General features: G+C 41.9%; 1 protein-coding gene across 1 annotated transcript in view; it reads right to left on the reverse strand.

Moving 5' to 3' along the window:
* The window catches only part of ITGA9 (integrin subunit alpha 9), a 297,598-nt gene that overhangs the window by 246,356 nt on the left and 24,811 nt on the right, over positions 1-26,431 (reverse strand). Inside the window, exons 5-8 of the mRNA XM_084620253.1 lie at positions 13,973-14,040; positions 8,297-8,426; positions 6,655-6,740; positions 3,588-3,656 (exon numbers count right to left, since the gene is read on the reverse strand). Coding sequence (XP_084476379.1) covers positions 3,588-3,656; positions 6,655-6,740; positions 8,297-8,426; positions 13,973-14,040 — 353 coding nt within the window. The remainder of the gene's footprint in view (positions 1-3,587; positions 3,657-6,654; positions 6,741-8,296; positions 8,427-13,972; positions 14,041-26,431) is intronic.

Here is a 26,431-nt window from a genome sequence, read left to right on the forward strand (position 1 = left end):
GTCTGCAATCCCTACCACACAGAACTCCCATTGGTTTCAGTGGGAGTTTCATGCCCAGAACTTGCAGAATCAAGCCCTAAATGTGTAGTCAATTTCTATCTGCAATGAAAGGTATCAGGTGAGACATTTAGGAAAGAGAATAAAAGACTTAGGTGTATTATCAGATCTATTTAAAATACCTATTATTGTAGAACATTAAATACTAATCACCCACCCAAATAGACCCTTAAACCACATTTGAGGTTTGATTTAAAACACAAGTAAGGAAACTGAAGGCAAAACCGGACACTGTCTTTAATTCACCCAAAGATATACCAGTGCATACTTCACAGGGCATAGTTACAGCTCATCTGCTAGCACATACTGCTGCTATAGCTACCAAGACTCTCACCAGTGATGGTCTGCCCAATCTGCTCATGAGCATACATGTCACGCTTTGGACTTCAGAGTCCCTCCAGAATCCACAAAGAGAGAGAGCATGAAAACATCAGCGGCAAACCAATGGACTACACACACACTAGCGCATAGCTCTCAAATGTCTCATTTTGACAGACATCACACATTTTAGCCCAAAAACCATCTGCTTTCCATATTAATCAGGTCACCCCTCAGTTTAATTGTTGACAGTTGTTTACATCAGAAATGGAGAAGCATGAAACTGAGATTACAAACAAACTTTTTTTTTTTTAAGTACAACTCCCACAGCATATTACATTTGCTACACACACTGAGTCCCACATTTAGGCCTTGACAGGTGAATAAAACAGAGCTCTGGCCAGCCTATTAGGGTATATCCATACAGCTGTTGGGAGCATGCTTCCCAGCACAGATACCTAGACTCATGCTGGCACTGCTGAAGCTAACATGCTAAAAACAGCAGCATGGCCATGGTGGCAAGGGTGATGACTCAGCCTAGCCGCCCAACTACAAAACCTGCCCGAACCGCAGCAGCCCCGCTGCCCCTTTTAGCGCATTTGAGCAGAACGAGCACATGCCTGTCTACCCGCACTGGGAAGCACGCTCCCAGCTGCCATGCAGATATACCCGTAGGGATGATGGGAAACAGGCAACAGCCGTTCTGGTGTTCAAGTTGAGAACGTAACATTAATCTACAAAAAGAACAGGAGTACTTGTGGCACCTTAGAGACTGACAAACGTATTTGAGCATAAGCTTTCGTGGGCTACAGCCCACTTCATCGGATACATAGAATGGAACATATAGTAAGAAGATATGTATATATACATACAGAGAAGGTGGAAGTTGCCATACAAAGGAAAGCTTATGCTCTAATAAATTTTAGTCTCTAAGGAGCCACAAGTACTCCTGTTCTTTTTGTGGATACAGACTAACACGGCTGCTACTCTGAAACATTACATTACAAGATTCCACAAACTGCCTGGAAGCCATAAGGACAGCGGGGTGAGCTCAGGATAGCATTTCAGCATGTAACTCTGATTTTTATGTCTATGTGGGCTCAAGGCCAGACCTTTACTCTCTCGTTATTTTGTAGTTGAATTCCCCTTGTGGATTTTTGTTGTTTATTTTTTTAAAAGCCAGTAATGTTTTAAAACAAAATTCTCATGGGCAGCGAGTTAGAGTTATGAAAAACATGTCACTATGCATTCAGGCAGCTTTAAGGAAAAGGCCGTTATTTACCCAATTGTGCAACGTGGGTGAGTTCATGTTACTGTGAGAACCTTGCGTTTCTGCCTGTGTTTTTATTTGTAACCACAGGGCTGCATTAACTCTTTTCCATATTTGATTTCCCAACCTTTTTTCTCTACAAAAAGAGGGGAGGGGTTAAAACTGCCTGTGTATTATGTTAAGCGTGCATGGGACACGAGAGGCACGAACTCATACCTTTGTTGCTAAAACAGCGTTTGGTTTGAGTTAGCTTCCAGCAATACTCATTAAGTGAACACTGCACATCAAATTACATTTCACTATGGAAAGAGACAGGCAGGCATGTTTGGTTTTTAATAAATTATAGCTCAGATTTTACAGGAAATGGAAGGATGGGGCACATGACAATCTACAAATACTTGAAGGATATAAGCACTAAAGAGGTGCAGAATTATTAATGGTATTTATAAATGGGAATAGTGAGATGAAATTAAGAAAGGAAAAGTTTTGGCTGAGTATCCAAAACACTTCCTGATAGTTCTATGTGTTAAGCTCAGGAATAGTTTTTCAAGAGAACTGATGGAAGCACCATCACTAGGGACATTTAGAAGTAGACTAGAAGAAACACAAGAAAATGCACTGGAGGAAACAATCAGGCACCAGCAGGGAGATGTACTAGATGAACTGATAGGTCTTTTTCCTTTCAAATGTCTGTGATACTAACAGTGCAAAACAAAATAGTGGAGACCTAAAAAATACATTCACTTCATCCACCACCTATTCAACCTGGGGATTTTCTCCCATCCCCTGTGTTTAAGCAACTTTCTATAAAACGTGCTTATGATTCATTAAGACATTGGCAAAATGTTCCAAATACAGGCTGATAACCGCATCACCTAATGTAGCCAAATCCGATTAGTACTGTATACTGTTCAGGGTCTTCATCTCTTTTAGAGCCTCACTGCACTCTGTGCTCTGGCTGTGAGAATACAAGCGGTTCCTTCTGGGCAGCCATGAGCTAGGCAAACAGTCTCTTCCTCAGAGATTTATTCCTAAATAAAGCACAATCCTGTTGTTCCCTAAAGCTGGATCTGCTATGTATTTGTTTTCCTGAGGACATAACACCTATCACCACCAAGGCTCCTGGTCAAGGAGAAGGTGCACTTCTCCCTACCCCAGCATGACCTCACACAGGGAAGTGGAGTTTGAGTAGGTACTACGCGAATATTAAAACACAGGACCAATGTTAGCTCTAAGGAACGAATCCTCAGACCAGCACTCAGGGTAGATGCATGGAGGGAAGAGGAAAACATAATGGAGCTGCTCCACAGCCCACTACTAGAACTCTAATGTACCCAGCTCCTCCTCAGAGGGATAGGGACAGAAGGTCTGGACATATGAGAATCAATTACTATACAGGATCTACCTCTTTCCTAGTTTGTCCTCCACAGCTGAGCTTTGTAGGGCCCCACCCCAAAACCTTGCACTTGGCATAGTGAACTCTCTGCTGTTATGGAGACAGGAACAGGTTTTCCCTTAAAGAGCTTGTCTACACAGCAAGTTACTGCACAGCAAGCCAGGGTTTGAGTCTACAGTACTCGGACGTGCTGCACAGCAACCTCCCACATGAACCCTTTCAGAGTGCAGTGAAAGTCCCAGAGTGCGGCAAGCTGGTACACTGCACATTCACACCCTGGCTTGCAGAAGAGTAACTTGCCATGCAAACAAAGTAAGTTTTTATCAGCTCTAACAGGACTTTTAATTGCAAATATTACCAGACCTTTTACTCCACAATTCCAGCACTGAGCGGATGCTACCACTATGATAGAAAAGGTGGTTGGTCTAAATGATGGATTTAGGACTTCTGGGGATTTTTACACCTAAATCAAACACTTCAGAAGCTATTAATTCAAAACAATATCAATTGAAATAGCCACATCATTTTTTGTCAAGAATCACTCACCTTTTTACCCGATGCCTGAAAAATCTTTACTAAGGAGCCTGATCGCCTGTCTGTTCTGAAAATATAAACCTATCAAATGGAAACAAAAACAAAAGCCGTTACAAACACTGACCACAAGGATAAGTAGTTTATGATGTTATGAATTCATCAGTGCATTCTGGGTACATATGTACTTTACTCATTGTAATAAAGTGATCATTAATATTTGCCAAATTCAAGGTGATCCTCCTGCCTTTTCTAAAACAAAAGATGAAATTCCCATTTTAGTACCAGATATTAGAGGTCTCTTGTCATTATAAGTATTTAAATAGTATCTTAATGCGGCTTTGTGTGTGTTTAAAAAGACCCACTGCATAAAAGCCATAATCTCAAGCAAATATCTCCTGGAAAGGAATAGTAAAGTGCTATATCAGTCCATTTTTTTTCATATGTTGCAAAATTACAAGATATAGCTGCAGCACTTCAACTCGTGTTCACACAAGTTACTCCTAAAATACTCTTTTTAATATATCCTGTACTGCATGTGCTTATATAGTCAGTCAGCATCCACGTTGATGCTTTCTGACATTGTTCCCGCTCTCTGGGTTGTTTTTCATGTAGATTAACTTTCATATTGTTTAGAGTTACTCATTCAGAAAGTACACTATTGAATGAGAATCTTGTTTAAAAATGGCTCTCATTTCCATTCACACTGTTTTATAGGATGTTATGACTGATTCATACAAGATGGCAAATAAGCCACAAAGAGCAACCTTGAGGGTAGATAGCTGGGTCATTAAACCAGTGGGAAGTGTGGAATGTTGAATGAAATGAAAAATCTTCCTTGAAGTAAACACAGAGAGATGTGTGGCATAATAAACATTATACCCTCCTCATTGTGGAAAAAATGGACAAGGCTAGCAGTGGAGAGTCATTATAATGTAGTGATTTGGTCATACTCAAATATAAACCACGTATCAGTTGTCTTTGACTGTCTAATTCAGAGGTTCTCAAAGTGTGGTCCGCAAGCTCCATTCAGGTGGTCCGCAGATAGTTCCCTCTAAGGTGAATGCCTGGGTGGCCGCACACAAGAGAATGAAAGGCCACCCACCTAATTAGTGGAGCCACGCACGCATGGCTCCGCTAATTAGGTGCCTGGACCCTGGAGAAGACGCACATGTAAGGTGAGGTGGTGGCCTTGGGGGAAATAGGGGGCAGGTGGGAGTGGGCAGTGGGGTGAGAAAAGGGGGTGGGGGGAATTTGGGACATGCAGGGCTGCAGAGGCCAGAGAAAGAGGCGACTTTCCCTAGTTCCAGGGCTGTGGCTGCCAGAGAGACACCCGCCCCCTCTTTCCCAGCCCAGCTCAGGGGCTGCCACAGGGGAAAGAGGGCACATCCATCGCATTAAAAAGGTAAAACTACTCATATTAAAATATGAGTTGTGAGCTTTTATTTGTAGGCCAAAAAACATTAATTATTATTAAGGGTTTTTTTAATATAGTGCTTTTATCCAAAGCTCTTTACAATAGTTAGCTAATGTTACAAATAACATTTGGAAAGATCATTAAGTGATCCGCCAAGACCCTCAGCAATTTTCAAGTGGTCTGTGAAAAAAAAAGGTTTGAGAGCCATTGGTCTAATTGATTAGGTTGTAATACAAGTAAATACAGCAGTGCAAGATCAAAAAGGAGATAGGCCAATATAGACTATTAGATCTTCTGCTCCTAAGGAGGCCAATATACTCCTGGCACAATGTAGGGTATTAGCACTGTCCTACTGTCTCAGAGCAGTACCGCAGCTCATTAATATTTAGCACTGAGGACCAGAAAGAGTAAAGAACCTAACATTTAATAAAATTCTCATTTGCTTGCAACAAGAAACAAGTCTCCACTGAAGTTTTGAGTCACTTGTTAGCTCAGATTTCAGAGTAACAGCCGTGTTAGTCTGTATTCGCAAAAAGAAAAGGAGTACTTGTGGCACCTTAGAGACTAACCAATTTATTTGAGCATAAGCTTTCGTGAGCTACAGCTCACTTCATCAGATGCATACTGTGGAGTAGCAGAAGAATCTGAAGTCAATTCATCCATTTCTGACCAGCAGGTGTCAGTGTAGTTAATAGGACCGGGCATCCCTTCATCTGTAAAACTGATCATCGGAGCTGAAGACTTGATGTATTAAATTAAATAGTGAATTATTAATGGGCACTTAATAGTTGTGTGCATATGGAGCTTTAAGGTGCTGTATATTTCTCTGAAGCAAATCAAGTACTGTACCATTGCAAACGTTTCCCTTAGACATGGGGGAAGGGTGAGCAGGGGAAAGAGATTATTCTAGATACAATGATATGAAGACAGAGATTACCTTGGGTTTCCCAATGGCCTGGTCCAGAGGAGATGAGAACAGAAGGGCTCTGAGTATTAAATTCCAATTTTGCTGCTGACTTGCTTTGTAATTTTGGACAAGTCACTTAAGCCCCTCAGCCTTAGTTACACCATCAGCAAAATGGGGATAAGTGTAATTCCGATCATAGGGAGGTCGTCGTCATGGCAAATCCCAAAAGCACAAGGACGTCTTTGCAAATCAAGCAGCACCCAGTGCGATCTCTGGCCAAGTGCTCTGGCTGTGTTTTCATTTTATATCCATCCCTGGCAATCTTATCGAGCTACCAATGCTTTTGGTGCCCGTGTGATCACCAGCCATGCAGTGGCACTTTTTCATACACACACTTCACAATTCTTTGGTCTTCCCTTCTGATAACTCCATACCAACAAGACCACCAAAACCAAACTAGTGCTATTTTAAGCAAAATAGGTTAAAAAAAACTTCAGACAGAAGAGTGATTTTTTTAATTAACAATGTCTCCTTAAAAGAATGATTTTAAAGATGGGGGGGGGGGGTAGGAAAGCACACCACAAGGGGCAGATAGAGTAAATTTGAGGACCTCATCAAATTTCCTCACCTCTTCCAGGCAAGTGCTCAAAAATTAATCTTGAGGCAAAATCTCTTGGTTCATCAAGTTTACAAGAACTAAGTCAATATATTTTACCCAGTCACATCTGACTGTATCATTGTTTGACTAAAAGCCACACCTTTCCAATGCCTCCATCCTGGGGAGCTCCTCCTACGACGTCTGTGGTAGTCGGCTGGGAAAAATGACCTGCTGTCACTGCATATCCTGTGCAGGAGGTTGGGTGGGGTGATTGGGAAGAGAAAGAAAAAAAAAAACCAAAAAGGAAAAAAGTGAGAAACAGGTCAGCCATCTGGATCACACTAATCAGGTTCCACAGTTTCTCTTGGAGTGTAAATATCCCAGCGTCATGCAAAAAGCAGCAGGCACTCACTTTGTACAGGAACTCGTCAACATTCAGTTCAAGTGTACATCACAGCAGGAAATTACAATAAGCACTGAATTGTTTTTCCAAAAGCCAAGAAGGTGAAGGTGTGGGTGGGAGCCCAGTGAAGGAGAGGCAAAGGTAGGAGGGACAATAAGTTAAGAATCCAGATGTAAGAGGAATGAGAAGCAGTAAAAACAGAAATCTGCACACAGAATCAAGTGACTACATCATCAGGAAGAAATAGCTTTCATGCCTGTGAATGACAATCTCATGTATGCCAAAGAGAATACTACTCCCTCAGTTAAAGTAACCACCAATCGTGGCATGGAAAAATCAAGTGCCTTTTTAGTTCATAGGGAAAAAAACAAAACAATAGACGAAGAGGTCAGCAAAGTTAATACTTGAAAAAGAAAAAACAGGAGTGAATTTGAAATAGTGTATAAAGAAAGTGTATTTGAAACAGGTAGATCAAAGTTTTGTCTTGTTTGCTAAATTAAAAATGATATAACACAAGTTTCAAAGAGTCTAAGGAGAGAACTGGGTTTCTTTCCCTTTTAAGGATGTTTTGTATTTAACTCGCCCTTCCATTGTGAATTCTCGATCTCCTGTCCACATGCTAAACACTGTAATTCACGTCTAATCAGTGGAAAAATCTATATATGACTTTACATATATACACATATTGTTCACTTAACTATCCTTGAGTGGCACCTGCTAAATTATATTTATAAAAGACTGCAGGTTCAGGAAAATCAGCCTGAGTCTTTAGTCGAACAGCATTAGACTGTTGCATGGTGAGTTTTCCAAGTCTTGACACTCCTAAACACTGGGGATTAGGTGGAAGCCCTTACATTCATTTCACTTGTGACATTAGTTGATTTTAAAGCAAGGCCTCTAGAAGTTAAAGCCTAGTCTGTTAAACACCTACAGAATCTGCTCCACTCCCTAGCCCATCCCTCCATGGTCTCTTACTAACAAATCATTTATACAGTGCTTCATTTATTCAAATGAACTAATCATTCTACAGATACAGAGGAGCCGCTTAGCCCAAACCACACAGTAAGTCATGGCAGGACCACTACTAGAACTCTAGCATTCCTGGGTTCCAGTCTGTTACTTCGTCTACTAGACCATACAGTCTTTCAGTGCAAACCTGTTTTCTATATTCCAATGGCTATAATGATGGGGGAAGAGGGAGGAAATGAACTAGTGAAAGTCCTTCACTGCTTTTTTCCTATATATTTTGTCAGGTAACCCACCAGCCACTCAAACCATTTTAAGCTAGCCGCTTATTCTTTTACTCTACACCAATAAAACATTATTTCCACTGAAAAACAATTGCACCCTTATTTTAACCTATTTCCAGCCTGACATCGGGGTTCAAGCAGCTACTTGCCTAAGTATGTGTACCGCCTGGCTATCACAGCATCATCACTCAGTTTGAAATAGGTGTTGTCAGTCAGGTTCAACACTTTGACAGTTCCCGTCCAGTAAAAAGATCCTGGTGCTCCCATGATGACCAGCTCCTGTGAGAGAAAAGAGAACAGGGAGGGACAGGAACCAGAAAAAAAAATACAAAAAGGATTAATCACAGCAAGCAATTGTTATGTTTTAAAGGGCCAGGGGAGATTTAAATCAAGGCTTCAAGCATCAATCTGCCCACAGAAAAGAGTCAGAATTATTCCTATGTTTATACAGTACTTTTCATCCCAAACATCCCCGAAGGAAGTTTTGCCAATACTGGAGGCACTTCACCCCACCATTAGAATACCTGAGTTCTCCTCCAACCCTTGCCCTTCACACAGATACTTGGAATCAATACACCTCTGTTGAACCCTCCTGCTACCTCAACAAGAAGCATCTCCAATCAATCTCACAAGTTACTGTACACCCCTACAAACACGCTCTTCCAACAAGTGTTCCTCCGAGCTGCTTCGTCCTCCTACTACCCCCGAGAAGTAACAAAACTAAGCTACAGAATCCACCCACTCGTTCACCAAGCACCCTGGATCTACCTCCCAATCTGCTGCGAACGCCTCACAGCTTCCAGGTGACAGTGTAGACAAAAAGTCTACGTTTCAAAACAGGCTGAAGGACCAGATCCTCAGCTGCTGTAAGTCAATTGATCCTTACATCAACTGAGGATTTGGACCTATGAATTTAAAAGAATTTGATAATATGTAGATAGTCCATGTGCGTTTAAGAATCTGTGTGTGTTTTGAGGGTGGGACTGTGCAAAACTCAGACTAGAGTCATGTACTTCAGCTGAGTTTCAAAAGGGACCTGGGCCAATTTATGGTTTCAGGTGGAAACCACTAGGCACCTGATGGTTATACTTTGTTTTGATCTGAAGTCAGGAAAAATGTGATGGTTTTAACATTTCGGCTGAGTTTTGCTTTGAGTTTCTTGGACTTGACCTTCAAAACAAAACTCAGGATGAACAAAAAGTCTTGTGAACTAAAATCAAAGAAAGATTCAAATGGACCCCTGCAGTGGAAGCCACTGAGTTTCCCATCCTTCCATTTGAGAGAAGGGGAGCCTTCTAATTAGCAATAAGAACCACAAACATGTAATATACAGTGGTAGTGGTGGAAAAGAAAAACAAAAACAAACAAACTGAGCACAGAGTGAAATCATACAGATGGTGATCCCTGGCTGAAAGCCAAACCCAGCTGAAAAAACTAGAGTCACATTTGAAGGATCTGATTTAGCTGAACTAGGAAAGGGCAGAATAGGAGTTAATAATAAGCCCATCATAAGAACTGGACAGTCTCTAATGTAAGAGAACTGAGTGAAAATTGGTTTCTATTTTCCTCACCCCTCAAGAAATAGTGTAGGAGGCATTCAAGCTCATTTCCGGTGACAGAGACTACCCTTGCTGTATTCCACAGGCACTGGGGAAAGCCACACTCTTTCCTTCTACCTTGGCACAAGCCATGAATCATGGTCATCATGCAAACCGTACAAGTCTTGGAATTGACTCAGTTACAATGTCACTGTTTCTGCTGGTTTGCCAGAGAAGCACAATGGGGAGAGTGCCTTGCTCTGAGGAGTTTATCAGAGTTTGATCAAAGTGTAGGAATATCACTACTACTACTACAACATGAATGTTGTTCCTAAAAGGGGAAGACTATGTCTAAGTGCTTCAGACTACCCTAAAGTGAAGGCTCTGTATAAATGTGCCTCTGGAGAAACAAATTGGTGCAGGAGGCAGACTGGAGGGGGTGGGGAGAGGAAAGGTGGGAAACTGCAAGACAAAGCAAAGGGATTTAAAGAGTGACACTTCTGGGGAAAGGATGCTGAAGTGCCAGAGCCTAGGCCCAGTATTCAAACACGGGATCCTACACGGACATGCAACTCCCACATCAGAATGCTCTTAGGATATAAAATAAGCATTTCTGACCACAGCAGATTGAAAAATGATGCACTGACCTACAGCTTTTTATGTGCATTTTTTAAATAAAACCTAAGCAGTTGTGTTTGTGTTGCTTGTCTGATAGAAGACCACCTCAGGATGGTGAAATGGTAGATCATTTCTTTTCTCAGGGGAGAGGGACCATATGTAACCATGAGGCAGAATCCCACCTGGGATTCTTATATCATGTGCTCTCATTTGAAAGCCCTTCATCCAGGAATTTTTTTAAAATCTATGTTTTGGTCACTGAAGATCTGTTGTGTACAACGAGAAATAAGGCAGCTAGAGCTTTTGGAGGGAAATCCTATACTCCATACCCTAAATCCAGAGAGACTTTACTCCAAACCACAGGGCGTTGGAGGGAATTTTCTGCCACATCAGTGATGAACGTAATAAGCATTATTCTCAGCTCTGACAAGACAGAGCAGTACAGCCATGAATTATTGCTGTACAATTGTGTGAATATTTATGGAAATCTGTGCCTCATGCAGCCATCCTATGAAATCCAGGAAGCCTGTGGTACAGCGTTTCCTTGTTTCTTTTCATTGCGCTGACAGACAGCTGGTTTTCTTCACCTGTTTTCTATAAAAAGGGTCACAGGAAATTGTAACCCAGTAATCATGTCAGTAACACAGCCCCCGTTACCAGAAGAATGGTGAGAAACTCCTGTGCTAGAGTGTTCCAGTCCAGTGGAGGCTAAATAAGGGCATTTCATGATGCTACACAAAGACATAGATTGCAATACACAGCTAAATAGAGGGGTGTGCTAAACTACAGGTTTTATTCTTGGGAGTGGCTGTGCCCTTGAGTACCATGGATTTCCCCTGGGCAGAAACAACTAGCATCAGCAGGACTGAGCGCACGAGTGTACAGTAGGGGCTTGCCTGTTTGACCCAGAAGTCGTTTATCTACATTTCCTGCTCAGGCTGAAGCTCCATAAGGCAGGAACACTAAAAGTTCAAAGACATCTTTTGAACTAGGCTGGTGAGAGAGGTTTACAGCATGGAAAAAGAAACAGCCTTGATAGTGCAGACAAGCCAGGAAACAGCTGTTGCTGACAAGTCTCCTGTTACCAGACACAGTGCCATAGTCGTAAGGGTTGCCACCCATTCCCAGTATACTTGGGAATATCTCATTCCAGTTTTTCATGCAGCGAACCCTAATCCTGTTTATACCAACCAAGACAATAAACCCTCTGGCCCAAATTTGATGGTGGTGTGTAAATTAGACCCCTCTCACATTACCTTGAACTCCTAGCACTAATTACATCCACTCTGCTGATGTCCAGGAGAGCTCTACCTTCCGTACCAGAAGGCATAAAGAGACTCGTTTAAATTACACCTCCTTGGCACATAAGTTCTACTAGCTGAGACTCCCTTAGACATAAGAACCCAAGAAGAATGTAAGCAACTCCAAGGGACTAACTCAGTGTAAAGGGCTCTAACTTATACATACCTCTAAGTCTGACCCTTTGCATCTATGGGAATCTAAATAAATAAGTCAAAGTGAATCTAACTGCATCTTAAGGACGTCTAAGTTGATGTGATATATACATTCAGGGGACAGGAAGAAAATATATGCAACACCGGAGTTTGTCCACACAGTAGGCAATGTGCACTATGTGGGTGTGGTTTCTAAAGCGTGCTAATTATTGCGCAATAACTGGTCCACATAGGCCCTGCTGCTGAAAGTTCCCTAGTGCATTTTTATATATTGCTGTTTCAAGCGCACTACATTAAAGCACACTAGGGAACTCTTAAAGCACACCAGCAAGGTCTATACAGACCAGTTACTGTGCAATACATTAGTGTGCTTTAGAAACCACACCCACATAGTGCGCATTGCTGCACTGCATAACTAAGCCCATAGATTCCCTTCTAGTATTGCTTGGAGTCACTGGACTCCCATCAGAACTTGGCCCTCTCAGTTTAGTGATTACCTTCTTTTCTTTTCCTTTTCCATTGTCTCCAGCACTTTTGAAGTTCATTAATTTTAAAATTTTCTTACTGCATATGCTATTGCTCCTCTTGCTGTGAGTCTATTAGTTCTCTCCCAAGCACTCTGAATTGGCAATTCAAAGCTATACCTTCTAGAAGTCACCAATAGGAAGCAATGCTTCCAAAGTAACTGATTTAGGATGGCCCAGCAGTTAGCGGGCTAATGGCAATGGCATACACTGAAGTAACAATAGAAAACCACTGACTCTTAAAGATGAAGGAACCAGACCCAGGGAAGGAGGGGCATAGGGTTGATTGGAATAGAAAGACAAATATAAGTAGAAGGGGAGAACTGAGAAGAGAAGGCCCTAACTTTATGCTGCTTTCCAGATCCCACCTATCCTATTCCATGTCTATATTGTCCTCTCCTTTCTTTTAAATCAAACGGGATATTGAATAGGGGCTTATTTTATCTCAGGCCCATCTCTGATATTGTTATCAATGTCAAGTCATCATCATTCGTCACAAAGGCCAGGATTTTCAAACATGTGCAGAGATGTTACATGCCCAGCTTAAGACAACTTGAAGGGACCTGATATGCAGAACATGCCGGGAATCCGCTCTCTGCACCTCAGGCCTCTTTTTCAAAAATCGCTCAAATTGGGCACCCAAAAATCACTAGTCACTATTGAAAAACTTTGGCCTAATATCTGTTTTCGTCTTTCTAAACATACAGCAAACGATATTCCAGAGCATGACACAGGTAAAATCTATGTTGATTCCTTAAACATTTATCATGTAATATTTGCTCACACAAGTAGTCCCACTACTAGTAAAGGAGCTACCCTCATGAGTAAGGATTGCTCAAGTGAGTAAGGGTTCTAGGACTTAGCCCTTACTGAATCACATATGAAGAGAGAAACAGACTCTTTCCTCCACGGTATCTTTGGCTTTAAAAACTAATAGAAAAAAAATGAAGAAATTCTGAAAAGAGGTGGGTGTACCATTAGGAGAAGGTAGTCTGTGTTTGATATGAATGCTCCTGATAAATTTAGGAATTCTAATTTTTTGAAAGTTCAAAAACAAATTTCACTACAGAAATAATGAACCCTGATGTCATTGAAGTGAGATCAATGGGGTTACATCAGGGATTAATTTGACCCAGCATTCATGTAACTGTCCAGCCATGGCTCTGAAAAACAAACATATTCCACAATACCAGTTCCGCCTTTTTGAGACAGCAAGAATGGATAAGGCATCAGAAAACGGTGTGTTTTCTAAATTTAAGGACTATTTAAAATCATTTCATTCATGGGGGGGAAATTTTAAAGCTAAAGTTAAGAGAATAAATAAAGAGTAAATCCAGAGACAGAGGCTGTGGGAGTTATATGAATAAAATATTCCCTCAGGATAGCCTTCAAAGTTCATTCATTCTTCCCTGGGGGTACTTAAGCATAAATCCATTCTTGTGGTTCATATATGTATTATGTAATGTTTGAGACTTCACAGTAATGCATTTCCAGAACTGTGGGAGGAGAGACAACGTAAAATGGGGGTGTTTGTTTGCTGTGTTATTGAAGTCAAAGGAAATATGCCAAGTGCATAGAGTGCAGCTAACGGCACGTTTCTGTTTCCACATTCCTTCACAGTGCACATGGTAAAACAAGCAAGAAAATGCATCCGCAAACTTGAACTTTTCATCAAAACCACCATTACCCACCTCAGTGAAGAAGCCTGCTATTCCAGCCTGACACGAGCCATGCTCTTCCCCGTATTTCTTCTTATACTCTAGATTGGAGGGGGAGGAAGAAAACAAACCACAGTCATGTCATTCCGTGCCAGCGGTGTGCGGCTTACAGTTCGCTGAGCTCCCCTGCTTCATTCCACATGGACCGCTGAGTGCTGAGCCACAAAAAAGATTAACTGGAGCCAAAGGAGGAAAAACTCAGGAATTCAGTGAGCCTCAGAAATTTAGGCCTCTCTTTCACAGTATAGGTATTTTGCCAACATTTACAGTTGACCAGTATTTGCAGAAGAGGAACAGCAGCAACCAAAAAATCCCATTTGTGATCATATATGGCTAAAAACTTTCAGTGACAGGACAGGAATAGCAGGACAATGGCAAGAGGGCAAGAAAGCAGACCCAGGAATTGAATGCTGTAGGTCTCAGTGGTATACCAGCAGCAGCAATATTGTCTATTAAATTATAATTGTGTAGTTTAAAGCAATACACTCTTCTGTTCCAGCTGAGCTGTCCAGCCACATTGCTGTAAATGTTGGCTAATAGTTACAACAAAGGAGTAGGACCCTTGGATTCTCTCTCCAGATCTGTCATTCACTTAATGTGTGGCCTTAGGCAAGCCACTCAACCTCTCCTGTGCATCAGATTTTCCATCTGTAAAACAGGTATAGTAATACTCAACTATAACACAGTGGTGTAGTTTTATGCAACATAGTGTGGTGAAATTTAGTATTTATAAAGTGATTTGAGCTCCATGGCTAAGAGGTACTATATAAAAGTGCAAAGTATTACATACTGGTGTATTCAGCAAACCAAACTAAGCACAACGACCCTCCTCCCAGACTTATTAGTAAATAAAATCTAGGCCTAGTGGCAGGACACTCCATCCACCCAAAACAATAAAATAATGGAAAAAAAAGAAGCTGAGAGGAAAAACCTGTGCATTCATTTCTACTTTCATATTGCCTACAATGTAATTGATAACACACTTCAACCCTTCATAAGGTTTCATTTCTAACTTTAAGCGATACCAAAAAAGATGTACCCCAAATTCACCAAACTTGCATTCCAACACAAAACCTTAACATTGACTTCATATGCTTCTGGATTAACAGGTCAATCATACATCACACTGACTGTCACAGGTTCACACAGCTGAGGAGTTATTCTGCCGTAACACTGCTAAGGTCATTGTCAAGGTTTAAACGGTACTCTGCAATGGTTTAGGAACCTTAACTATGGTGCAGCTATCACTGCACGCTAGCTACATTTACTTGGCGTCTACCCTTCTTGGAAGAAATGGAATGTAAAACGGCTGCCTGTTTGTGCTTCGGAGCCAAAAGAGCTAAGATCACCTGTGAAGTGTGGGACAACTCCAAAGGAAGCAGTGCTGCCCTAGGGTGACCAGACAACAAATGTGAAAAGTTGGGACAGATGGGGGGTGGGGTGGTAATAGGAGCCTATATAAGAAAAAGACCCAAAATCAGGACTGTCCCTATAAAATCAGGACATCTGGTCACCCTATGCTGTCCACAAGAAAAACCAATCAGCCGCATGGATGGCCAGATAAAAATTTCTCCTCTGTACTACTTCTGATTACCATTCAGTCTTTGAATCATAAGCAGGACTCCTAAAGTGTACAGTGTGCTTCTTCAATCTGTACAAATTCTTCAACACTCATCTTTGAGTTCCTTTCTCCACACTGCCAAGTCCCCTCCATCCAGCTTGAACACCAAAACTCCTCACTCTCCACCTGGGCCAGAGGAAGCATTTATTGCTGTACCAAGGCCTCTTATTGCTAAAAATCAATCTGTCCACTTTTTATTCAAAACACTCCAGTTATTTTCTAGACATGAACAGGAGCCATATCTCCTGAAACAAACATCCCCAAACTCTCAAAATCTGAACCAGAATCTTTACAATGGGCCAAATCAAAACCTTGTATCCAAAATACTCTGAACTTTGGAGTGTTTGAAACCCAGATCTGGGTCCAAATTTTGCCACGTGGCCCCATCTCAGTTTTCTGAGCTTTATTTTCCAAGCTTTACCAAACGAATGAATGTGCAATTGCAACATATTGCCACTTCCTGAATATTACAATATCTTCCCATGGATAAAGGGGGCTCCAGGGAAACAGAGTAATTCAGTTTCTAAAAACATTCACCATATAGCCTGGTAACACTTTACAATAAGTAACCATTAACTCTTGCTAAATTACAAAGGAATTTACAAGGAATTGCTTGGCATGTTACCCCTTTAGAACCAAATCAGTTCCTCATGGTGTGTGTTGTTCTACTGAAGACCAAAAGAACTTAATAAACCATTCGTCTCTTCATGGAAACCTTTTTTAAAACATGTACTAAAGGAAATAGTGACAGGACTAACAAGTAATTACTTTAGCATTTCACACTAGTAAAAACACCTATGGTCTAAAAAGTTGAGTAGGTAAATGAATGACATTTTGTCACAGCTGAGGGTTCTCTCAATTTTTCAGAATCTGCTAAAATTGCAGCTAGGGCTGAGAGAGACAGGTCTGATGGCATAATCAATGCAAAGTACAGCCTTGATCCTCTTGGTGCAATATGTGTGTAGATAACCCCTGGGTCCACACAGTGGGTTTCATGTGGACTAAGGGTCCACCAGCATGGTGCACCTTTCAGGTTCAGAGTTTAAGGCAGCAACTCCACTAGGAACATATGAACATTTACTTTAAAGCTCAAGTTCTCAGGGCAGTTCACCTCTATCCCCACCAGTTTATTACTAGCCCTGCACAGAAAGTTATTTGTGGAGTTAGCCTCTCCTTGTAAGGGAGGATTTTGTATTTGTTTATTTAAAACCGATCTTTTATTTGATGAGAACCAACCGTCGTGGCTTTCTCTTTCTAGCAGTACTTTTCTGGGACAATGCCAGGCAGGCAGGAATGTCACAGAAGCCCTTTTTTTGTTCGAGTCTGTTTTTCATCCTTACATAGGACCATGCCAATGTCTGTCACATATTCTTGAGCTGTCCAACTCGAACCCTTTGATTCCCACCACAGTAACGTATTTTTATTTAAATGAGACATGCTCATCTGATGGAAATTCTCTCCTCACCCTGACTCTCTACTTGAAAAGTTGCCCTGTAATCTTTCACGGTCACCCACTTATGGTCTAATTCCATATCCTATGTGCCTGGCCCCCAGGAAGTGTCAGTTTTCCAAGACTTCAACAGCTTTGCACAGGCTTTTGCAATGTAGACACCTAACCCTTTTGAGAAGACGATAGCTGTCTTCTTTATTATTTTAAGATATAACTTCTTTTGCTGACGAAAGGTACCAGATAGGTAGCCCTGGAAAATGATCTCTGCTGTTTATCCACAGGACAGATGCAGCTCATGTAGATAACGCAAAATTCCCCACACTAGTACACCAGAGTGCCTCAGCTCTAACCTAGAGGGACCACTTCTATGAGGGAGAAGTTAGTTCAGCATCTCAACTCACTGACTCCTTGGCCTGCTGAGATTGGTAAAATGGATCAGCCAGGTGCTTAGCTGGATTAAGTCAGGCTAGCTCCGCAGACCACAACAGAACTATACCGACTTACACCTGGTGAAGACCTGGCCCAAAGCCAGTGTGTTCAGAACTCGAGTAAGACCATCATTTAATTCCGCATACAGGCCACCAATCATTCACTAGGCAAGTAACAGCTTTCCGTCACTACCAACATTACCAGGACCAGTGACTTAGAGATGAAAAACTAATCACTTATTAATAGAGATGGTCGGGCAATTTTCAACAAAATGATTTTTGCCAGAAAATGCCAATATATTGAAACAAACTTTTTGTAGGAACATATCTGTTTTGATAAACTTTTGTTGAGGTAGGTTTTCAGGTCAGAGTGAGAGAGAGAGAGAGAGAGAGAGAGAGCGTGTGCGCATGTGAGTGTGGACCACCCACTCCAGAATAGACAATAGCCCAGTTGTTAGGGTATTAACCTTAGGTTTCAAGAGATATAAGGACTTGTTCCTGAATCTCCCACATCACTGGGGAAGGCCCTAACCATCCGGCTACAGAATCAGTCATTCCCTCTGGCCCAATGAATATTTAATTATTGATACCAAGGGGAACAGCTCCAATAAAAGAGATTAAGATCCACTGCAGAATAACTAATAGCCCAGTGGTTACAGCACTGACCTGGGATGTAGGAGATGTAGGTTTACATTGGTGTGAAAGTGGAAGAGCGGCAGAGACTTGAATCTCGCTCTCCCACATCCCAAGTGAGCGTCCTATCTAGGGTCACACTCTCTTTTTCATTTAAATTTTTTGGACGGTCTCAGTTCTGTCTTGATGAACATGAACTTTTTGAAATCTTGAAAATGCTCATGACAAGAAAACCATTTCCCACCCCACTCTACTCATTAAACAATCTTCTCCGAGCCTCAGACTTTTAAAAATTGGTTTAGCCCTCATTTAGAAGAGCAGATGAAAAAAAAAATATATATATATATATATATATATATATTAAAAACACAGCCAACCTCCATGTCTTCCTGTTAAGGAGCTATGACAACTGCTGCATGCCAGTCCTGTTGATATTTTGACAAGCACATGTTTTATTTCACTGTAAAACTAATAGATTTGGCTCATGGTTTAGTTAAACATGTTCTTCAAGAAAGTCACTGTACAATTCAGCTTTAAAAAAAAAATTGCCAAATGTTCAAATTGTGTACCGAAAAATTAAATTAGAAGATTTCACGCAGATGATGATATGAATTAGTCCCAATAGCACAGCAAAGGATGAAAGTCAATTAAAACATAATATTTCCAGTTCTAATATTTTCTCCTTCTTCACAGTTATGTCCAGATTTCACCGATTCCTTTCAACACAATCTGTCATGGTTTAACAATGTTATTGCTTTTTATTATTTATCAAGCACCCAAAAGCATGCTCCCACTGATTTCAAAGGAATTTGCATCAGACCCATACAGGACAAATAAAAAGACAAAAGGTGAAATCCTGTACCCACTGAAATCAATGGGAGTTTTACCATTGACTTCAGTGGGGCCAGGATTTCACCCACAGTTGCCACACCAAAGAGTTTACGACAATCTAAAGGCCAAATCCTGCAAACACCTATGGACATAAGTGATTGTATCCACAAATGTAGTCCCATTGGGCGTGTACTCCTTTGCACAAGTGTTTGCAAGATCAGATCCTAACTGCAAATGAGGGACCACAAACGAATGTAAAACAATAGAAAGATGAGGTGCGGAAGGATAAAGGCTTTAGCAATAGGTATGTGGGATCACTCAGGTTTGGCATGCATACCTCTAGATGGTTCCAGAAAGAATCTGGGGCACAGTTCAGCTGTGCCAGTTCAAGCAACTAGACGTTCCAAGTACGATCTAGGTATTGACTCAGGCGACTAGGCCAGCTCACGCCACCATGGCTACATTTCTATTTGTAGTGCACTACTGTGGATATGTCTACTTGAGCCGGAAATCACATCTTCCGGCTCCAGTGTAGACATACCCTCAGTCGTCTGTTGAAGATGTTCTGCTGCATATAAATATTATATATTCATTGCGTCAGAGAGAATGACTCAATTGTTTAATGGTTAGTGTGCTTCCCTGGGTTGTGGGAAACCCAGTCTCATTGCTCAAATGACTATTTACATATAAAGTGGAACATCTTCAAAAGGAAAGCGAGTGACTATAAGCCACCCAAGAACATCCCATAGCCCAGTGGTTAAGGCACTCTTACCAGAAGGGAAAGAATCAAGTTCACATCCTTTCTCCACATCAAGCAGAGTGGGGAATTGAACCAGGGTCTCCCACAACCCATGGGAGTGTGCTAACCACTGCGTTAATGTTTATAAAGGAAGTGATGGCACCTCCTCCTCCTTTTTTGTCAATGGCACCTAAGTGCCAGGAAAAAAATTGGCCAAAAACTATTTGGTGAATGTGTGTCAAATTCACGAAAAGTTTCAGATCAGCCAAAACTGCACTTTTCAGCAAATAAACTCTTAGTTTTGTCCAGCTTTAGTTGAAAATCCCTTGAAATCAATGGAGCTGCAGGGCTGATTTTGGCCTGCAATGTACATTTTTAAACGTTCGAAAAAATATACTTCAATATACAGCATTAGGGGAGAAATGAAGAACCTATTATTGTTTGAATGAACTGAAAACAAAATTAATTCTAAAGTTAGCAATGGGTAGAATTTGTTGATTGACATGATTTTGCAACAAGTTGGTCTGCGTCCACTGAGGCTTACATTTTAATGGCACGTACTGTACAGCTTTATGTGATGCACAGTGTTCAGTGTTTCCAACTCACTTATATGGCCAATACGGTCTGTTCCAAGCAGTAAGCCTATATGTCACACAAATAACTGGTTATGCCCTCCTTACATCAGTGGGCACTGGGGAACTCATCTAGTCAAGTAATTTCTGAATTTGTATATAACCACAGCAGGCTGTTATACTTAGGGTGACCAGATAGCAAGTGTGAAAAATTGGGGGGGGGGGGGGGTAATAGAAGCCTATATAAGAAAAAGCCCAAAATATTGGGACTGTCCCTATAAAATCGGGACAGCTGGTCACCCTAGTTATACTGCCTGTTGTGAATGAAAGGGAGCATTACAGCAGTTTAATTTGAATGAATACTAAATACATCTCTGACAATATAACATGGGGAAAAAAATAAAGTGGGTTCAAAACCCGACTGATTTGGACAACTCCATAACAGTAGCCTTGCAGTGCGCCGAGCCATGTCCTCTCTTCTACTTACCTCCATAGTTATATCGTACCCCCCACACCATCATTGTGTTATCTTAGCACTTTCACATGTGTAGATCAACTTATCCTCAATATCCTGTGAGATAAGGTGGTATTAGCCACATTTGACAGAAGGGTAACTGAAGCATGGAGACTTTAAGATATGTCTACATTGCAGCTGAGAGCAGGCCTCGCATAGCTCACAGACAGACATGCACTAGCTCCACTGGAGCTAAAATCAGCAGTGTGGACGTGATGGAACAAGTGGCGGAATGGGCTAGCCACCCAAGCTCAGGCAGGCTTGAACGCAAGAGTAGCCCATGCTTCTGCCCGGACCACACCATCCACACTGCTCTTTTTAGTGCTCCAGCTCAAGCAGAGCTAGCACATGTATCTACCCAGGCTGGAAAACGCACTCCCAGCTGTAGCGTAGACCTACCCTATAAGGCTTCTACAGTACGAGTCAGTGGCAGACTCGAGACTAGCACCCAGGTTTCCCAATTTCCAGTCCAATGCCTTTTCCCCTGTCATAAATATAAAGCGAAGGGTAAACCCCTTTAAAATCCCTCCTGGCCAGAGAAAAAAATCCTCTCACCTGTAAAGGGTTAAGAAGCTAAACGTAACCTCGCTGGCACCTGACCAAAATGACCAATGAGGAGACAAGATACTTTCAAAAGCTGGGAGGAGGGAGAGAAACAAAAGGTCTGTGTGTCTGTCTATATTCTGTCTTTGCCGGGGATAGACCAGGAATGGAGTCTTAGAACTTTTAGTAAGTAATCTAGCTAGGTATGTGTTAAATTATGATTTCTTTAAATGGCTGAGAAAAGAATTGTGCTGAATAGAATAACTATTTCTGTCTGTGTATCTTTTTTGTAACTTAAGGTTTTGTCTAGAGGAGTTCTCTATGTTTTGAATCTAATTACCCTGTAAGGTATCTACCATCCTGATTTTACAGGGGGGACTTCTTTATTTCTATTTACTTCTATTTCTATTAAAAGTCTTCTTGTAAGAAAACTGAATGCTTTTTCATTGTTCTCAGATCCAAGGGTTTGGGTCTGTGGTCACCTATGCAAATTGGTGAGGCTTTTTATCCAACATTTCCCAGGAAAGGGGGGGGTGCAAGTGTTGGGAGGATTGTTCATTGTTCTTAAGATCCAAGGGTCTGGGTCTGTAGTCACCTAGGCAAATTGGTGAGGCTTTTTACCAAACCTTGTCCAGAAAGTGGGGTGCAAGGTTTTAGGGAAGTATTTTGGGGGGAAAGACGTGTCCAAACAGCTCTTCCCCAGTAACCAGTATTTGTTTGGTGGTGGTAGCGGCCAATCCAAGGACAAAGGGTGGAATATTTTGTACCTTGGGGAATTTTTGACCTAAGTTGGTAAAGAGAAGCTTAGGAGGTTTTTCATGCAGGTCCCCACATCTGTACCCTAGCGTTCAGAGTGGGGGAGGAACCTTGACAACCCCAAAGCCATTCTTCTGCAGGTCACCCTTCCCCCATCACATCTCATCTGCAATTGCTGCCTGTCACCACTCATGAAGCACTGTTAGTAAATGCAACTGCCTTGAGATCATTGTAGCTGAAACCCTCGTAGAAGCCTTCATCTCCTCTTGCCTCCACCATTGAAACTGCCTTCTCTATGGTCTCCGCACACCCAAAATCTCAGACTCCAGCTGGTACCGAATGCGGCTGCCTGCCTCCTCACAAATAACGAGAGGCTCAGTCATGATACCCTTATCCTCAGAAAGCTCCAATGCCTCCCCATTTCATCCAGGATCTAGCTCAACATTTCTTTCCTGTATTCACAGATCTTGTGTCTCTGCTTCCCTCTTGCTCCCTCTGCTTATCTAGCATTGGCCTCCCTTATACTCTCTACAAGATCTTGCTACTGCTGGTTCAAGATTTCAAAAGACGTCGACAAATACAATATAATGTCATTTTTAATGTATGACAAAGTTGACATGATGGGGTGCTTTCCCTCACCTCAATGCACGCTTGTCACTACAGCTGAGTGAAAGGTTTCAGACAAATAGTTTATTTGCTTAAAAATGCAATTTTGGGTCAACCTGAAACTACTTGTGACTATGACATGAATTCACTGGATCGTTTTGAACACAAAAAAAAAGTGCATGCTATAGTCACAAAGGGACTTACATGCCATCCACAAAATCAGAGGAGAACACACTGGTGCTCCCCCCCTTATACTCAAATGATTAGGGCACTTGCCTAGGATACAGGAGACCTGGGTTCAAACCCCCACTCGGCCTGATTTAGAGCACAGATTTGATCTCGGGTCTCCCACATTTCAGGTGAATGTCCTAATCAGTGGGCTAGACAGTATTCTGGGCAGAGTTTCTCTCACTCTCTCCTGGTGAAGCTGTTCCACTTTCTATAAATAATTAAATTCTCATTGGGCCAGAGAGCGTGACAATGATCCCACAGCCAGGAGGTTGGGGGATAACTTGGTTCCAACCCCTGCTCCTGTGTCCATCTTCCTAGTCACTTGAAGTAATAACTGCTGGCAGGATCAGACCCTTCAGTTGTAAGCACCTACAGGCCTCTCATTCATCTGTAAAGCACTGTGCACGCTTATAGTGATACAGAATTAATCAATATTTACAGAGCTGGGCTTGCTCAATGCATGAACCATAAGTAGATAAATTCACTAAGGGGGAGATAGTCAAAGGGCACAAAGGAGAGTATTAGGCTGATTTTCAATGGGAGTCAGGTACCTAAGCCCCCTTTGAAAAGTCTCCGTCCCCCTCCTGCCAATCAATACACTTACACGATAAAACAAGAAACAAAAGAAAAGATAAGCCCTGATCTGTTTGCTGCGTATCAGAAAGCCAGGAGGAGGATGGAGTCCTCTATCTTTCAAATCACAACTAAAAAGAGAGCTGGATGAGGAACTGACCCCCTTGCCCCAACCAAATAAAACAAAGTATTGCTTAAAAGCATTAACTCCCCCACCACCACCACCAAAAAACCCACACACAATAAAGAGTTTAAAGCAACACGGATATCTGTGACGTGTTCTCAGTCATTTGCACTGGGAGCCAAAAACAACATATTTAATCCCAATCTCTTCTTCCCTGTGTTTCAGCATTTCACCACATTGGGTGGAAATGCTAGTTGTCTTTATGGCATAACCCCCGGTATTGAATTTATACCACAAAGCCAGGAGGATCAGAGTATGGCTCTCGGAAAACTGGTAATAGGCTGGGCCATTCTATGTCCCCGGAGGGGAAATCTCTCTATTCCTCTGGATGGCTTGAGTGGGGGCGAGTACTGTTCCTGTATATTCTTTAACCACCAGAAATTATTGTTTAAGTTTCCCACCTCTCTCCCCCAGTCCCTCTGATCTTTACACCACAGAAGTAGGAAACCAGCTCATCTGTCTGTCCCCACCTCTGTTAAATTGTCTCTTGTAGCAGCAGCAGCCCTTTATCTCTGCCCATTAAGTGAGTCGGGGGACAGGATGGCTGGGTTCCTAATTTCCTTGTAGGCCACATTTGGCAGCCATTAAAAGCAAGGACAATCAAGTCAGAGTATAGCTTGGAAGGCCTTAGCTTTGTGCCCCACAAAGCACTTCAGTTCATACAAATCAGATTAGCTCTGAGCCAGAAAGATTCCACTTAACTAGCAGGCCTTCTGCTGCTCTCATTAGCTCTCAATAGCTTCCAGACTTCTGTCAGCTGTTTCAGGGAGACTGGAGAAGAATAAGACACATCGAGACTACTATCTTGTTTCATGAATGCCCTCCAGTAAGGAAGTTTCCATTTCCTCTTTTGTTTTTAATTACTGAATCTGTATTATATGGCAAATCATTACTAAATACATAGCATAAATTAACTATACGTCTGCTCCATTTACAGCGGTTAGATGCCTTTCATTATAGCTTATGTGGCAAATACTGCACTGCCTATATAATTGTATCTTATACAGTTCCAATTATAGATAACTGAAGTCCCAGGGCTTGATCTTGCAAATGCATATTATAACTTGGAACGGTGCTTGTGACCATGAGTATTCCTGTTGGCTTCAAGCTCTGCACCTAACAGCAAGTGTTTGTGGGAAGAGGCTCTTATTCTCCAACTACCTTAATTATTACATTGTGCATGTATTATTTCTACCAAACTCTTGATTTCTTTCCTTCAATTTGGCTGTGCTGTTCCTAACCGAGATTTTCACTAAAAGAAGGATTTTTTCCTTTACTTTCTGAAGGGCTAAGGGGAAAAAAACTAAGACCACAGGAAGGGAGGGTTCCAGTTAATCCTTTCAGTGACTGATCACAGCAGTACCTTGTGTTTGAAGAATAAGCCAAATTACTTTATAGAAACCTGAAAGTCGCAGAGGTAAACAAGAAGCAAACTCAGTCACCCTCAGTGATACTGTGTGACTTGATGCCTGACAGTGGAACAAACAAATCAATCCCAAATCTCCCATTTTCATTCTAGCATGCAATGAAATTAAGCCAATAGCATAGTGCACCAAAACTGCCAATTTTCCACTGGCTGCTTCATAGATACTGGGCCCACACATTTCTATTTTCTAGCAATTCCTGGCAAATAGCCTGTCAGACTAGCAGCCGTTTCACTCTGAAGCCATGATGCACAGAGAAGCACAAGCAATTGTCTCTTCCAGGAGCTGCCTCTCTCCAATTATTTCAGACTGACAGCTTTTAAAAGAACATCAGGGTGGTGAAAAGGGCTCAGAGGAAACGCTGGAAGTGATTCTGTGTTTGGGGTGGGGGTGGAAAAGGGGGGTAATAAAAGTTAACATTGCAGATTTGCAATGCATTGCTTAAGTATAGTCTTGGCCTGATCCTGCCAACAGGAAGACAAGCAAACAAAAGAGGACAGTATTCAGGATAGGAGGTTTTATGGCTTCCTCACATGTTGTTATAGATCAAGTGAAACAGTGAGTTTAAATATGTAATCAAAACATACAAGTTTCAGATGAATATTTTTGGGACCTTTTACTGATGCTCAGAGCACAAATGTTTGCTGTCCCCAGAATGGCACAGATTTTTTGAGACTGGTTACATGGGTTTCCAGTGCAGCCTATGAGAGCTGAGCACATGGTAGGTTAGACAATTCTCCAGATACACATTGCAATATATAGTTTATCTAAGTTTGCCAGTTTTGTTATGAGCTTTGTCTTCAATGTACTGGGCCTGAACAATCTCTAGGCTTGGAGCAAAACCCAAAGCAGTGAGTTACATATCCATTAGCAATTGAGGAACTGACAGACATCTACTGTGTTAACTCTCCCCCACTTACTAATGTCAGCAGCCAGCCTGTCACCAGCTGCTCCTGACATTGGAAATCAAAGGCAGTGATTGCTCACATCAGACTGCACTCCTTCTTGGCCTTCAAACCCATGTGCTTTTTCAGTCCTTGAAGAGGGAGGGAAGATTAGTGTAGACCAGTGGTTCTCACACTTATTTGATCGGGCCTCCCTACTTTGTCTCTGTAGCCATTTACACACATACCCACACACACTACACTTACCACCACCTAGCTCTGAAGGCAGAGCATAGAGCAGCAGGCACTGGTTGGACGCCCAGCTCTGACGGCTGCACCATGCCAGCAGCACAGAAGTAAGGGTGGCAAAGTGATATTTGTCAATATTTTTCACAGCAGACTTCGTGCCCCATTGGCACCCTTCCTTCTGCGCTGCTGCTGCT

This window comes from Lepidochelys olivacea (genome assembly GCF_965140295.1).
Source record: "Lepidochelys olivacea isolate rLepOli2 genome assembly, chromosome: 2".
Taxonomy (NCBI): domain Eukaryota; kingdom Metazoa; phylum Chordata; order Testudines; family Cheloniidae; genus Lepidochelys; species Lepidochelys olivacea.